Raw genomic sequence first — 17,553 nt, 5'->3', positions numbered from 1 at the left:
TGCTGAGGTCCTGGAAGTGAACAAAACAGACCCCAAAAAGACCACACAAAAAAATCCTCTGTTCTCATGAAGCTCACATTCTACTGTGGGATACACATAATAAACAAAGAAGAAAATGTCAAAGTGCTAAAAAATATATATATATGTATATCAGCAAAGGGCTGTAGTGATTGTTAGATTATGAAGAGTCTGCAGTTTGGTTGATGTAGACCAAAAGAGTGAGAGAGATTTGAGGAAAGACCTGAAGGAGGTAGAAGAGTGGTGCATGCAGAAATCTAGGGAGGCTACATTTCAGGCTGAGGGAATAGCCCATGTAGAGCCCTGAGGCTGGAATTTATTCTGGGCAGCATCCTTTGTGTACAGTGGTAGTCTGAGAGATTGTGATGGGGAAACTGTGAGAGCTGAGTAGGCAAGCTGCAAGCTTACCTTGGTGAGGTAAAAGAGCAGGCAGGAAAGGCTTAAAAGGGGGTCACCAGATGAAGAGATGTTAGGAAGGGTGCGTGTGGTAGAGGGAATAGCTTGTGTATGTGGCTGAGGTAAGAAACCACTATGCCATTTCTAGGAGCCGTGGAGATTTCAAAACTTGACCTTAGGATGGGGAACACATGTATACTTGTGGTGGATTCATTTTGATATTTGGCAAAAAAAGAAGAAAAAAAAAAAACAAACATGATCCCCCCCCCCCAAAAAAAAAAAGCTAGTGAGGCCAAAAAATAAAAAAATAAAAAATAAATAAATAAATAAATAAAATAAAAAACAGATGCTGGTTGTAAAAAAAATAAAAATAAAAAGTAAAAAAAAAAGTAAAAAAAAAAAAAAAAACTTGACCTTTATTCTAAAGGTGGTGGGGAGCTTTTGGGGGGGCCCTCAACACTCTTACCATTGCCACCCCAGGTCTCTGAAGCCAGACTTCGTGCTGATCCGCCAGCATGCCTTCAGCATGGCACGGAATGGAGACTACCGCAGTTTGGTTATTGGGCTGCAGTATGCCGGGATCCCCAGCATTAACTCTTTGCATTCTGTCTACAACTTCTGTGACAAACCCTGGGTGGTAAGTGACAGGATGGGTGCTACTGGCAGAGGGAATAGCTCATACATGCATGCGGGAGCTTGAACCCACTGTGATTTGGGGGATCAGAGGAAGCTTGGAACCTTGAAGTCCCAGCTTACAGACTCCCTCCAGGTGAAGGGACTTGCTGACTCATCTCTCCTGGCTCTCATAGTTTGCCCAGATGGTTCGACTGCACAAGAAACTGGGAACAGAGGAATTCCCTCTAATCAATCAGACCTTCTACCCCAATCACAAAGAGATGGTGAGTCTAGGGGAAGGGAGTGGGCAGGAGGGAAAAGCATCATGCCTATTGCAATAATGTTGCCAATGGATGTGTTGCTGGTGGAATACCATCAGAGAGTACAGCTGACACATGCACATGGAGGGCGATGTTGCTTTGTGATAGAGTTTATTAATACCATACATTTATGTATGTAGTTACAAGTATGATTTAAATCATTGATCCTGCTATAGTGTCTATTCTCATCAGTATTAAGAAACTGATTTCCGATGTAAACAGAATTAATGTAACAATTCAGATTACATTACATATACAAATCAAGGCATTGTTACTAACATTATCAAATATTCCTCCTGATAGAAATGTTAACAGTGTTTCAAATTAGGGTTGCCAGTAAAGATTATCAGTAGCAATGTTATGAATTAAATTGTATTCAAATAGAAAATTTGACTGTTGGCTACTATTATCACAAATATAATCACTAACATTATAAATTATATCCATTACTTCAAACTATTCCTACTGATGTAAATTATGAGTACCAGTGTTATAAATTATAGTTCCAAATAGAAGTAATCATTTCTAGTATCACTGAATATTATAACTATTATTTAAATTATTGTCAATATATAAATTATGCTCTAATACAAATTATAAGTCCCTGTTTTGAATTATGTCATACTTGATAATAAAAATTATATTATCATTACTAATGTCATCAAATATTATAACTAAGATTATAATTTATTACCAGTGTTATAAATTAAGGTTATCAATATAAGTGATTAGAACCTATTTTGTGAATTAAGGTATAATTACTGAAAGAAATTAAGCTATTAGTACAAACATTGTAACATACTGTTATAAATTATTGCCAATATTTATAAATTAATATTACTAATATAAATTATGAATATATATATTTTGAGCTATCCTACAGTTACTAATAGAAATCACTATTAATATGGTTAATAATCTTATTGATATCATAAATAGTTACTAATATTAAAGTTATGATTATAATATGTTAAGAGTAGAGCAGTTATTAATCAAATTTTAGTTCCAAATAGAAATTGAGTCACTGTGCCTAGTGCCATCAAATTTTATAGTTAATTTTACAAGTTTTTTATGATTTTTACAAGTTATGTTTACTTATATAAGTTATCATCACCAGTTTTATGAATTAAATTATGATTAAATATCAATATTGACCCAGCTTTATCAACTTAAATAAACATTGATTAAAGTAGTAAAAATTCTTACAAGTATTACAAATTATGGTCACTGATACAAATCAGTAGTGTTATGAATTAAGCTTACTTGTAGATGAAAATCAAATCATTACTTTGAAACCAAATTTGTTCATCATTATTATTATCTTATATTCATTGAGAAACTATGGTTAAGAACACAGACCCTAAAGTCAGAATTTTTGTGTTGTAATCCTAGCTCCACAACTTGCTAACTTCTGACTATAAGAAACATTAGTTAAATGCTCTGCACCTCAGTTTTCCCATCTGTAAAATGTGGGTAATAATAGTTCCTGCCTCATAGAGTTAATGTGAGAATTAAATTATTTAACAAACATAAAGTGGTTAGAACAGTGCATCTAGCAAATATACTAACTGCTACCTAGTGTTGATGAACACTTGTTTGTTGTCCCTTCTGAATTTGAAGTGTTTTTATCATGGAAGGATGTCGGACTCTGTCAAATGTTTTTTCTGTGTTTATTGATATGATACGGCTCTTGGCCTTTATTCTATGAATACGGTGTATTACATTAATTGATTTTTATCTGAATTAAGCCACACTTGCATTCCTGGGTCAGATCCCACTTGATCTGGCATATAATCCTTTTTATATGCTGTGGGATTCAGTTTGTTAGTATTTTGTTGAAAATTATGCTGTCAGTAATCATAAGGGACATTGATTTGTAGTTTTCTTATGATGTCTTTGTCTGGTTTTGGTATTGGGGTAATAGTAACCTCATACAATGAAATAGACAGTGTTCCCTCATCTTCATTAACTCTTTTAGGAAGAGTTAATGAAAGATTGGTGTTAATTTTATTTAAAATTTTTGGTATACTTAACCAGTGAAGACGTTTTCTTATTTACTAATTCAATCTCTTCATTTATTGTAGGTCTATTCAGATTTTTCATTTCTTCTTGAGTTAGTATCCAAAGTTTGTGTCTTTCTAGGAACTTGTCTATTTCAGCTAGGTTTTCTAGTTTATTAGCATAGAATTGTTCATAGTACTCTCTTATAATCCTTTTTATTTCTATAAAGTTATTAATTATGTCTCTTTCATTCCTAATTTTAGTAGCTAGTTTTCTCTTTTCTGAAATCTTAGTCTAAAGGTTTGTGCATTTTGTTGATCTTTTCAGAGAATCAATTTTGGTTTCACCAATTTTCTCTATTTTTTTTTCTATTTTCAACTTCATTTATTTCCACCCTAATCTTTATTTCTTCTTTTCTTCTGCTTGCTCTGGTGTTTGTTTTTGTTTTTGCTTTTTGTCTAATTTCTTAGGAAGATTATTGGCTATTGATTTAATATTTTTCTTCTTTTTAAAAATAGAAGTTCCCGAAAAAAAAATAAAAATAGAAGTTTACAACTATGAATTTCCCTATAAGCAATTTTTATATGTTGTCTTCATTTTCTTTTGTCTCAAAGTATCTTCTAATTTTCATGATGACTTCTTTGACCCATTGTTTAAGAGTATGTTGTTTACTTTCCACTTATTAATGAATTTCCCAAATTTCCTTCTGTTATTTATTTCTAATTTCATTCAGTTGTAGTCAGAGAACATATTTTGTATGGTTCAGTCCTTTTACATTATTGAGATTCGTTCTGTGGCTTAACATATACTTTGTCCTAGAGAATGTTCTATGTACACTTGAGAAGAATACATATGCCGCTGTTGTAGGATGGAGTGTTCTATAGACCTCTGTTAGGTTTGGTTGGTTTATAGTGCTATTCTAGCCTTCTCTCTCTCTTAGGAGAAGGCAATGGCACCCCACTCCAGTACTCTTGCCTGGAAAATCCCATGGATGGAGGAGCCTGGTAGGCTGCAGTCCATGGGGTCGCTAGGAGTTGGACACAACTGAGCGACTTCCCTTTCATTTTTCACTTTCATGCATTGGAGAAGGAAATGGCAACCCACTCCAGTATTCTTGCCTGGAGAATCCCAGGGACAGAGGAGCCTAGTGGGCTGCCATCTATGGGGTCGCACAGAGTCGGACACGACTGAAGCGACTTAGCATCAGCATCATCAGCCTTCTCTTTCCTTGTTTATCCTCTGTCTAGTTATTTTATGCATTATTTAATGTGAGGTATTAAAATCTCCAGCAATTATTGCTGAATTGTCTATTTCTCCCTTTCAGTTCTGCCTGGTTTTTTTGTTTCAATATGACTCTCTTGTTAGGTGCATATATGTTTATAATTGTTAAATCTTCTTGATAGATTGACACTTTTATCAATATAAAATGTCCTTTTTTATCTCTAGTAACAGTTTTTGTTTTAAAGTCTATTTTATCTGATGTTAGTATAGCAATGCTAGTCCTCTTTTGGTTACTGTTTGCATGGTAAATCTTTTTCCATTCATTTACTTTCAACTTATTTGAAAGTATAGTTCAACTTGTTTCTAAAGTGTATCTCCTGTAAATAGCATATATTGGGTCATGTTTTTCATCTGTTTTGCTTATCTCTGCCCTTTAATTCAGAGAAGGCAATGGCACCCCACTCCAGTACTCTTGCCTGGAAAATCCCATGGATGGAAGGGCCTGGTGGGCTGCAGTCCATGGGGTTACTAGGAGTCAGACACAACTGAGCGACTTCACTTTATTTTTTCACTTTCATGCATTGGAGAAGGAAATGGCAACCCACTCCAGTGTTCTTGCCTGGAGAATCCCAGGGATGGGGGAGCCTGGTGGGCTGTCGTCTATGGGGTCGCACAGAGTTGGACACGACTGAATTGACTTAGCAGCAGCAGCCCTTTAATTGGAGTGTTTAATTAATTTACATTTAATGTAATTACTGATAAGGTAAAATTTATGTTTATAATTTTGCTATTTGTTTTCTATATTTCTTGTGCCTTTTTTTGTTCCTGTATTTCTCTGTTAATGCATAACTTCGTGTTAAATAGATATTTTCCAGTGTGCCATTATAATTCTCTTCATATTTCTTTTCCATATTTAAAATATAGATATTTTCTTTGTAGTTTCCCTGGGGATTACAATTAACATTTTAATTTATACACTCTCATTTAATTAAAGCCAGTTTAATTTCAATAGTATTAAAAAAAAAGTTGCCTCTTTATAGCTTTATTCACTCAGTCTGTCTTTGTGCTATTGTTGTCATACAAATTACATCTTTATACATCATATGCCCATGAATATAGACTTATGAATTATTGCTTGATGCAGTTGTATTTAAATCAGATAGGTGGGGAAAAGTGTCAGAGACAAAAAAAAAAAAAACATAACAGTATGCATTCATACTGTTACAGGTGCTCATTTCTTCACGTTTTTACAACTTTGCTTAGCCTTCACTTCCTGCCTGTGCAGAGCCTCGGGGTCAGCCAGAGATCCTATTCAAGCACACAGCCTTATGCATATTTATGGCTTTTTAGATTCCTAGGAATATGTCGGAACTTTTCAAAGACTCCTATGGATGTCTTAGTCCCCAGATTTTTCTGTTAAGTCTTTTGGTCAGCTTGTTGTTTGTCTTAACTATAATTGTTGCCTCAAGCAGCTGCTGTGTTAATAATTGCTGCTGATTATTTTTGAAAAGCATCCTCCCAAAAAACTTCTCACATCAGGTGAACTCTGAGTCAGGTCAAATAGATAAGTCCTGTGTGTGAAGTTTTCTAGGGAAGTCCAAGACAGGTCAAATAAAGACAGTTCTTTGGGAATGGGGCTTTGGAGGACTCCAACCCTGTTCTGCTTCTTCCATTGGCTGCTAGCCTGCCAGTTTTCTTCAGAATTGCAAGACTGTTGATTTTCAAATCTGTTCGGAAGGTGGAAAGAAGAGAATAAGTACAGAAAAAGTTCAAATGTCACAAAACTTAACTGTTCTTAGTGAGATTCAGCCTTTTTCTTGAATAAATACTTCTTGAATTACTGTAAGCCTATGCTCAATTTTCAGAATTCTGACAAAGTTCATTGTGACCACTTTGGCCAGTACTCTCATTGCTTTTACAGAGGAGAGGACTGTTATAGGCACTTACCCTGGCATTCTGCTGACTTCTCCTCCAGGTATATCTTATTCTTTCCCTGCCCTAGGATAATGGCATTTCAAAGTCAGGATCTGGGAGCTAGATCATTGCTACTGGAATGTCCTTGCTTCTAAATTGTCTCATTGTGCAGAGCTAGGAAATATATTTTTGTTGCTGTTTAGTTGCTCAATCATGTCCAACTCTTTGTGACCCCATGGACGTAGTCCACCAGGTTCCTCTGTCCATGGCATTTTCCAGGCAAGATTATTGGAGTGGTTTATGACATATATACATATGAAATTATATATATACACATGTATGAAATTATATGCAGTGTGCTCATACTGATACTTTTTTTGCCATGCCACACAGCTTGTGGGATCTTAGTTCCCCAACCAGGTATCGAACACAGACCCCCAGCAGTGAAATTGCCAAGTCCTAACCACTGGACCACCAGGGAATTCCACAGATACTTTCAATTCTAATCCAACACAATATAAGGTTCCTTCTAGCCTTTCCCCATTCCATATTTATATTTCTCTTCTCTAACACTGAGAGCCCTAGCTTCCAACATCATCAACATATTTACTCATTTGCTCAATCCTACAATACACAGAAAATATTTTTAGAATTTCAACACCCTTACCACTGTAAAACACAACCACAGTAAGGTATAACTTGAGATTTGTTTGCCCTTTTTATGTCTTTAGATGAGACTATACAAAGTACTGTATTCAAATGCTACATGGTTTAGTTCATTTTGTCATCCAAAACAGTTGTGTTACTCATTTTATTTCAAATGTAATTTGTTTCCCTTTATATTAAATTTTAGTTTTTTTACTATCTATACTGACTTAATTTTATGTATTTAAATGTAATATGTTAGCATGATTCCAAAAGTCAAAATATAAAAAGGCATTCCCAGATAAAAATTTAAGCCTACAGGAAATGGATAATTTCATTAGGGGAACACAGTTTACCAATTTCATTAGGGGAACACTTTACCAAAATTTACCCCATTTGAGTTTACCACACCAATTTCCATAGAAGTAATAGCAAGGAGAGATAAGAAAGCCTTCCTCAGCAATCAATGCAAAGAAATAGAGGAAAACAACAGAATGGGAAAGAGTAGAGGTCTCTTCAAGAAAATTAGAGATACTAAGGGAACATATCATGCAGAGATGGGCACAAGAAAGGATAGAAATGGTAGGGACCTAACAGAAGCAGAAGATATTAAGAAGAGGTGGCAAGAATACACAGAAGAACTATACAAAAAAGATCTTCATGACCCAGATAACCATGATGATGTGATCACTTACCTAGAGCCAGACATCCTGGAATGTGAAGTCAGGTGGGCCTTAGGAAGCATCACTGGAGGTGATGAAATTACAGTTGAGCTATTCCAAATCCTGAAAGATGATGCTGTGAAAGTGCTGCACTCAATATGCCAGCAAATTTGGAAAACTCAGCAGTGGCCACAGGACTGGAAAAGATCAGTTTTCATTCCAATCCCAAAGAAAGGCAATGCCAAAGAATGCTCAAACTACCACACAATGGCACTCATCTCACAGGCCAGTAAAGTAATGCTCAAAATTCTCCAAGCCAGGCTTCAACAATACATGAACTGTGAACTTCCAGATGTTCAAGCTGGATTTAGAAAAGGCAGAGGAACCAGAGATCAAATTGCCAACATCCACTGGATCATGGAAAAAACAAGAGAGTTCCAGAAAAACATCTATTTCTGCTTTATTGACTATGCTAAAGCCTTTGACTGTGTGGATCACAATAAACTATGGAAAATTCTGAAAGAGATGGGAATACCAGACTACCTGACCTGCCTCTTGAGAAACCTGTATGCAGGTCAGGAAGCAACAGTTCGAATTGGACATGGAACAACAGACTGATTCCAAATAGGAAAAGGAGTACATCAAGGCTGTATATTGTCACCCTGCTTATTTAACTTATATGCAGAGTACATCATGAGAAACGTTGTGCTGGAGGAAGCACAAGCTGGAATCAAGATTGCCAGGAGAAATATCAATAACCTCAGATATGCAGATGATACCATCCTTATGGCAGAAAGTGAAGAAGAACTAAAGAGCCTCTTGATGAAAGTGAAAGAGGAGAATAAAAAAGTTGGCTTAAAGCTCAACATTCAGAAAACTAAGATCATGGCATCTGGTCCCATCACTTCATGGCAAATAGATGGAGAAACAGTGGCAGACTTTATTTTTTGGGCTCCAAAATCACTGCAGATGGTGATTGCTGCCATGAAATTAAAAGATGCTTACTCCTTGAAAGGAAAGTTATGACCAACCTAGACATCATATTAAAAAGCAGAGACATTACTTTGCCAACAAAAGTCCATCTAGTCAAGGCTATGGTTTTTCCAGTGGTCATGTATGGATGTGAGAGTTGGACTATAAAGAAAGCTGAGCGCCGAAGAATTGATGCTTTTGAACTGTGGTGTTGGAGAAGACTCTTGAGAGTCCCTTGGACTGCAAGGAGATCCAACCAGTCCATCCTAAAGGAGATCAGTCCTGGGTGCTCATTGGAAGGACTCATGTTGAAGCTGAAACTCTAATACTTTGGCCATCTGATGCTAAGAGCTGACTCATTTGAAAAGACCCTGATGCTGGGAAAGATTGAAGGGAGGAGGAGAAGGGGCAACAGAGGATGAGATGATTGGATGGCATCACCGACTCGATGGACATGGGTTTGGGTGGACTCCGGGAGTTGGTGATGGACAAGGAGGCCTGGCGTGCTGTGGTTCACGGGGTTGCAAAGAGTCAGACACTACTGAGTGACAGAACTGAACTGAATGAAGAAATTTATTAAGAAACTACCACCTTAAAAAAGCATCAGGCCCAAATGATTTCAAAGGGGAATTCTACCAAACTGTTAGAGACCAGTTAATCCCAATGGCACGTAAATTATTCCAAAGAACATAAAATGAAGAGCAACTTCCACATTACTTTTCTAAAGCAGTTATAACTTGGACAACAGAAAAAAGAAATGCATAGGCAATTTTCAGTCATAAATATCAGTGCAAAAATCCTAAAGCAAATATTAGCAAACAAATCCAAAACTATATTAAGAAAATAATATAATATAACTGTGTAGTAAGTTTCCCCCTTGGAATGCAAGAATGGTTTGTTATAGGTAATATACTGGGTTGGCCAAAATGATCATTTGGGTTTTTCTGTACCATCTTATGGAAAACCCAGAATGAACTTTTTGGCCAACCCAATATAATGCAACATATTAATTGATCTGAGGAGAAGTCATATGATCATTTCCATAGATATTTTTGAAGCCTTTAACAGAGTTTAGCACCCATTCTGATAAAATCATTCAAAAACAGAAATCAACTCATGCCTTCTTAACATGATCAAATTTGTATACCTCAATCCAAAAGTTACTGTTAACTTAATAGGACAACATTGAAAGCGTTTCCATTAAGGTGAGGAACAAAGCAAGGTGCCCACTCTTTCTACTCCTTTTCAGTACTGTGTTTAGAGGTATTGTTGTTGTTTTTCAGTCGCTCAGTCTTGTCTAACTCTTTGTGACCTCATGGACTGGACTCCAGAAAGCCAGTCCTCCCTGTCCATCACCAGCTCCTGGAGTTTACTCAAACTCATGTCCATTGAGTCAGTGATACCATCCAACCGTCTTGTCCTCTGTCGTCCCCATCTCCTCCTGCCTTCAATCTTTCCCAGCATAGGGTCTTTTCTAATAAGTGGGCTCTTTGCATCAAGTGGCCAAAGTATTGGAGCTCCAGCTTCAGCATCAGTCCTTCCAATGGATATTCGGGATTGATTTCCTTTAGTATTGACTGGTTTGCTTTCTTTGTAGTCCAAGGGACTCTCAAGAGTCTTCTCCAACACTACAGTTCAAAAGCATCAATTCTTTGGCACTCAGCCTTCTTTACGGTCCAACTCTCACATCCATACATGACTACTGGAAAAACCATAGCTTTGACTATATGGACCTTTATCAGTAAACTGATGTCTCTGCTTCTTAATATGCTGTCTAGGTTGGTCATAGCTTTTCTTCCAAGGAGCAAGCGTCTTTTAATTTCATGGCTACAGTCACCATCTGCAGTGATTTTGAAGCCCCCAAAATAAATTCTGTTACTGTTTCCACTGTTTCCCCATCTATTTGCCATGAAGTGATGGGACCAGATGCCATGATCTTTGTTTTTTGAATATTGAGTTTTAAGCCAGCTTTTTCACTCTCCTCTTTCACCTTCAAGAGGCTCTTTAGTTCCTCTTTGCTTTCTGCCGTAAAGATGGTGTCATCTGCATATCTGAGATTATTGATATTTCCCCTGGCAATCTTGATTTCAGCTTGTGTTTCATCCAGCCTGGCATTTCGCATGATGTACTCTGCATATAATTTAAATAAGCAGGGTGACAATATACAGCCTTAACATACTCTTTTCCCAATTTGGAACCGGCCCATTGTTCCATGTTTGGTTCTAACTGTTATTTCTTGACTTGCATAGAGGTTTCTCAGGAGGCAGGTAAGGTGGTCTGATATCCCCATCTCTTTAAGAATTTTCCACAGTTGGTTGTGATCCACACAGTCAAAGGCCTTAGTGTAGTCAATGAAGCAGAAGTAGATGTTTCTCTGGAACTCTTTTGCTTTTTTTATGATCCAACAGATGTTGACAATTTGATCTCTGGTTCTTCTGCCTTTTCTAAACCCAGCTTGAACACCTGGAATTTCTTGCCTTATGTACTGTTGAAGCCTAGCTTGGAGAATTTTGAGCATTACTTTGCTAGCATGTGAAATGAGCCATTGTGCAGTAGTTTGAACATTCTTTGGCATTGCCTTTCTTTGGGATTGGAATGAAAACTGACATTTTCCAGTCCTGTGGCCACTGCTGAGTTTTCCAAATTTGCTGGCATATTGAGTGCAGCACTTTAACAGCATCATCTTTAAGGATTTGAAATAGCTCAGCTGGAATCCCATCATCTCCCCTCGCTTTGTTTGTAGTAGTGCTTTCTACGGCCCACTTGACTTCACATTCCAGGATGTCTGGCTCTAGGTGAGTGATCACATCATCATGGTTATCTGGGTCATGAAGACCTTTTTTGTATAGTTCTTCTGTGTATTCTTGCCACCTCTTCTTAATATCTTCTGCTTCAGTTAAGTCCATACCATTTCTATCCTTTATTGTGCCCATCTCCCCAGCAAATGTTCTCTTGGTATCTCTAATTTTCTTGAAGAGATCTCTCGTCTTTCCCATTCTGTTGTTTTCCTCTATTTCTTTGCATTGATCAGTTAAGAAGTCCTCCTATTCTTTGGAACTCTACATTTAGATGCTTACATTTTTCCTTTTCTCCTTTGCCTTTAGCTTTTCTTCTTTTCTCAGCTATTTGTAAGGCCTCCTCAGACAACCATTTTGCCTTTTTGCATTTAGAGGTATTAGACCAATGCAGTTAGACTAGGCAAAACAATTATAGATGTAAAAATGGGTAAAGGGGATGTAAAAATATCTCTATTTATAGATTACATGATAGTATACCTAGAAATTCCCCAGAGATTCAATAACAAATTCAAACAATAATAGTAACAGCAGAATATAAAATCAGCATACAGAAATCAGTAGTTTCCATATATACAACTAACCAGACAGAAGAGAAAACCCCAGTTAAGGTAACAACAAAAAAGATAAAATGCTTCAGAATAAGTTTAACAATATATGTGCAAACTTGCTGCTACTGCTGCTAAGTCGCTTCAGTCGTGTCCAACTCTGTGCGACCCCATAGACTGCAGCCTACCAGGCTTCTCCGTCCCTGGGATTCTCCAGGCAAGAACACTGGAGTGGGTTGCCATTTCCTTCTCCAATGCATGAAAGTGGAAAGTGAAAGTGAAGTCGCTCAGTCGTGTCTGACTCTTAGTGACCCCATGGACTGCAGCCTACCAGGCTTCTCCATCCACGGGATTTTCCGGGCAACAGTACTGGAGTGGGGTGCCATTGCCTTCTCCCATGTGCAAACTTTTATGAAGAAAAATTTAAAACACTCCTGAAAGACTCAAAGGTAGATTTACACAAATGGAAAGGCATTCCTTATTTGTGGATAGGATAAATTAAGATCATAAAGATATCAGTTTCCCTTCTTAGATCTCTATTTTTAAATTATAAATGTAATATGATCTCCCCAAATATACCTACCTAATAAGCTGTTATCTGGAGCTGGATAAGTTGATTGTAAAGTTCATATGAAAAAGCAAACATGCAAGAATAGCCAGGAAAACCTGAAAAAGAAGAGCTTTGAGGGGGGACTAGCCTTTCCAGTCTACAAGGAGTTTAATGCTTTTGCAAGCAAACATTTTATGAAGCTTTTCTAATTTAAACACTATGACACACATGGATAGACAGACTGAGACTAAAGGAAGAAAAATTCAAAGTCCAGATTTAGATCCATGTACAATGGAACTTTAGTAGATGATACAAGTAGCAAGCTTTGTTTTTGACATTTAAATTCTTCATCCATCTGAAATTGATTTCCTTTCTCTTTTTAGCATTCTTACAAACATCTTTATTACATTTCTTTAACACTTCTCTACATGCATTACAGAATGGCTGTTGCATCCATTCACTTACATAATGCTGTTCTCAATATAGCAGTCCTAGCAGTCTTCCAAACATCTTTATTACATGTGTTCTTTAAAATTGATTTTCATATACAGTATGAGATAGGTAGGGATCCAGTTTCATCTTTTCCTTTATAGATAACCCTTTTTCCCCATTGATCTGGTATGCCACCTCCATCCTATTCTAAATTCCTATGTATGTGTGGGCAAGTTCAGGAGTCTGTTCTAGTCCACTGGTTACTTTCTTTATACCTGTTCCAATTCAGTGCTATCTTAATAGCTATATTTTCTCATTAATTCCTGATAGTACCTCCTGGCTGTTTTGTAGCTATACAAAGGCTATTTTTGTCAGGGACAGAAAGAACGGGCCTTCAGAGGAAGACAGTTAATGGTGGGTAATGGTGGCAAGTGATGGCAGAAGCATTAGACTTTTTGCCAGCCAGCTTGCCTCCCCTATTTCCTCTTTTGTCCTCAACAACACTGTACAACATGGAGGGGTAAAAGGTGGCCCTGGATTTGTGGGAGCAGCCTTGCCCAACCCCATACTTGGAAGCTGAGATGGTAGACACATCAGGACTCTGGCCCCGCTTTCCTGTCTACTCCCATCCAGTTTGCAGACCACCAGGAATCCTCTAGGATGCTCAGCTCAGTGTGTCTAAATATTTCCCAGTCAAATGTGGGGTACAGTTTGACTTCTCTTCACCCCAACTTCCCTAGCCTGGTGATCTACTTACATCAGCTTGGTTATGCAGACCTAGAGGGTGGGTTGCTGTGGGAGTAGGGACTTCTCTTTCCTTGCTACCTGCACTCCAGGTGATTTACGGCTCAGCAAATGTTTGTAGAGGGTTCATGATGTGACAGGCAGAGTCCGAACCCAAGGCCTTTCTAGATCCAGTCCCTTCTCTGGGCCCAGGATTCATGGTCCCTGTGATATAAGGAAAGAGAGGGTGCTTCATGGTCAGAATCAACAGGGTAAGTGACTTTGGGATTGTGTGAAAGAGAGAGTGCAGTAGTAAGGGAGCAATTGAAGGAAAAAGCAAGGGAGATATGTTAAGAGGGTGGGGGACTTCATTTATTCCCTTTCTTTTTTTAACTTATTTTTTAATTGAAATATAAGTTATTTACAGTATTTTATTAGTTTTAGGTGTATAGCATAGTGATTCACAATTTTTCTTGATAATATTCCATTTGTAGTAATAATAAAATATGGCTATATTCTCTGTGCTGCACAGTATATTTTTGTAGTTTACAGGGTTTTCTTTTGAGGGGCCAATTTCATTGAAATGTAACAAGTTCAGAAAAGGGAACATATCATAAGTATATAGCTCACTGAATTTTCACACAGTGAACATAGTCCTCTCTTCTGCATCCAGATCAAGAAACAGAATGTGAACCAGATAGATCCCCAGCACAGTTAGGAGCTGGGAGTCTTTCGGAGGCTTGAGGAGGTGGTGATGGGATGTTGAAGGGCTGGGGGTGCTTCACCTTCTTCAACAACATAAACCAATATAAGCCCTTGCAATCTTCATGTACAATAGCCTCTGAGCAGAAGTCTGGGTCCAAGGCCAGAGGCTATTGTACATGAAGATTCAATAGCAGATATCAGGTCACCAAGGAAAACATCAAAGTTTATGCCTTCATAAACATAAAGCAAGGAACAGAAAGAACAAGGAAGAGCTGGATCTATGTCTGCAGGCGTTTTGTTGGTCAGTCGCCAAGTCGTGTCTGACTCTTTGTGACCCCATGGACTTCAGCACACCAGGCTTCCCTGTCCCTCACCATTTCCCAGAGTTTGCCCAAGTTCATGTCCATTTAGTTGGTGATGCCATTCAACCATCTCATCCTCTATCACCCTCTTCTCCTGCCTTCAATCTTCCCCAGCATCAGAGTCTTTTCCAATGAGTCAGGTCTTCCCATCAGGCGGCCAAAGTATTGGAGCTTCAGCTTCAGTATCAGTCCTTCCAATGAATATTCAGGGTTGATTTCCTTTAAGATTGACTGGTTTGATGTCCTTGTTGTCCCAGGGACTCTCAAGAGTCTTCTCCAGCACCACCGTTCAAAAGTATCAATTCTTTGGTGCTCTGCCTTCTTTATGTACAGTGCTCTCACATCTGGAAAAACCATAGCCTAGACTATACAGACCTTTGTCGGCAAAGTAATGCCTTTGCTTTTTAACATATTGTCTAAGTTTGTCATAACTTGCCTGCCAAGAAGCAATCTTCTAATTTCATGACTGCAGTCACCATCCACAGTGATTTTAGAGCCCAAGAAGAGGAAATCTGTCACTGCTTCCACCTTTTCCCCTTCTATTTGCCATGAAGTGATAGGACCCAAAGCCATGATCTTAGTTTTTTAATATTGAGTTTTAAGCTGGCTTTTTCACTCTCCTACTTCACCCTTGTCAAGAGGTTCTTTAGTCCTTCTTTGCTTTCTGCCATTAGAGTGGTGTCATCTGCATATCTGAGGTTGTTGGTATTTGTCCCAGAATGTTGATTCCAGCTTGTAACTCATCCAGCCTAACATTTCTCATGATGTACTCTGCATATAAGTTAAATAAACAGGGTGACAATAAACAGTCTTGTTGTACTCCTTTCTCAATCCTGCACCAATCAGTTATTCCATACAAGGTTCTAACTGTTGCTTCTTGACCCGCATACAGGTTTCTCAGGAGACAGGTAAGATGGTCTGGTATTCTCATCTCTTTAAGAGTTTTCCACAGATTGTTATGATTCATGCAGCCAAAGGCTTTAGCGTAGTCAATGAAACAGAGGTAGATGTTTTTCTGGAATCCCCTTGCTTTCTCTGTGATCCACCGAATGTTGGCAATTTGATCTCTGGTTCCTCTGCCTTTCCTAAATGCAGCTTGAACATCTGGAAGTTCTCAGTTCATGTAATGCTGAAGCCTAGCTTGAAGGATTTTGAGCATAGCCTGACTAGCATGGGAGATGAGTACAATTGTCCGGTGATTTAAACATTCTTTAGTACTGCCCTTCCTGGGAATTGGGATGAGGATTGACATTTCCCAGTCATGTGGCCACTGCTGGGTTTTCCAAATTTGCTGACATATTGAATGCAGCACTTTAATAGCATCACCTTTTAGGATTTTAAATAGCTCTGCTGGAATTCCTGCAGGCATACTTGTAGATGATCAGGACCCCTCCCTGATACACTCCTCCCTGAGCCCCTTCCAACACTACACAACTCAGTGTACATTCTCATCCATCAAAGAGCATAAAGGGGGTGAATGCCATTCCCTGATGGTCAGTAAAGTGTGACCAGATGTCCCTTGGCTGGGACAGATTGTGATCCCCAAGTACCCAGTCCCAAAGATCCAGGACACTATGGGTTGGGGACAGAATTTTCTGTGGATGGCTGAAATCAGGAGCACAGCATGCTGGGATTAGGAGTACTTGGTGGAAAATGCTCCAGGGAGGGGACACTTTGTTCTAGGGCTGGGACAGAGAGAGGCCTGAAGATGAGGTATCCATGCAGGGTAGGGACATGCAGGCTGGCCTGAGATAAGGAATTCCTAGAAGAAAACTTCTCCCCAGGGATGTCATCACTGCTGTGGTGTGTAGATAGATAGATATAACCACATTGCTCTTTATATTTGAGTACTTTCATGACCCAGAAACATTGATTCTGGGTTTTTTAGAACATTGATTGTCTGTGAGGGGGGGGGAAGGGAGAGGGACCCTGCGACTGAAGAATATTTAATGGATGAGGGGCTGGGTCTTAGTATCACATCTCTAGTTTTGAGGCCTCAAAGACCCATCCTATTCCCTCAGCCAGAACAAGGTCAGGGGCCTGTATTTTGGTGAGGAGACAGATATGGGGAAGGAGGTGAGCGGGGTGCCTTGATGTTTTGAACTCATAATGCTTCATGGTCTCAGTAAGAATCCCAGGAATTAAGCCACAGGGATAAATGGTGGGAGAAATGTGTCAGGGGATCCCTTGGGTTTCAAACATTCAAGATTTTCCCTGTCCCAATACTCTTGGGGAAAAACAAAAGTTTGCAGAGCAACTGCCATTTAGGTTCAACCACCTCATAGGGCTTTATCCACTCTTCTGGAACCTCACTGTGAGTCCCTGCGTTAGAGGCCTTCCTGAGGTCTGCCCAGACTTACCCACATCTGAGTTACAATAAATAGTGTGGGGGTGTGGTTGGTAGCACCTGAGGGCCAGCCTGAGGCTGGTCAGGGGCAGAGCCAGGAACAAAACAGGGACCAGCAGGAAGTTGGGACTCATGGCAGGGACCTGGAGATACAGTGAGGGTGAGTGGAGTTGAAGCATGAGCTTTTCCTGGCCCAGCTCACCCTCAAACAGGAGAGGATTCAAGGAGCTTTCCAGGGGCCTGGAGTCAGAGGAGGCCCTCATGATATGATGGGGGGAAAGGACACTGAGACTTGCCCTCTGGTACCAGTGGCCCCGCCTCCACCCA

The 17,553-nt window shown here is 38.9% G+C and overlaps 1 protein-coding gene across 2 annotated transcripts in view; it reads left to right on the top strand.

The window, feature by feature from the left end:
* The window catches only part of SYN1 (synapsin I), a 64,108-nt gene that overhangs the window by 17,622 nt on the left and 28,933 nt on the right, over positions 1 to 17,553 (top strand). For both annotated transcript variants that reach the window (XM_070784224.1, XM_070784223.1), the window contains exons 4-5: positions 895 to 1,051; positions 1,224 to 1,313. In XM_070784224.1, coding sequence (XP_070640325.1) covers positions 895 to 1,051; positions 1,224 to 1,313 — 247 coding nt within the window. The remainder of the gene's footprint in view (positions 1 to 894; positions 1,052 to 1,223; positions 1,314 to 17,553) is intronic.

This window comes from Bos indicus, chromosome X, assembly GCF_029378745.1.
Source record: "Bos indicus isolate NIAB-ARS_2022 breed Sahiwal x Tharparkar chromosome X, NIAB-ARS_B.indTharparkar_mat_pri_1.0, whole genome shotgun sequence".
Taxonomy (NCBI): domain Eukaryota; kingdom Metazoa; phylum Chordata; class Mammalia; order Artiodactyla; family Bovidae; genus Bos; species Bos indicus.
The sequence above is the reverse complement of the archived record's forward strand: the minus strand, read 5'-3'. Positions and strand labels throughout refer to the sequence as shown.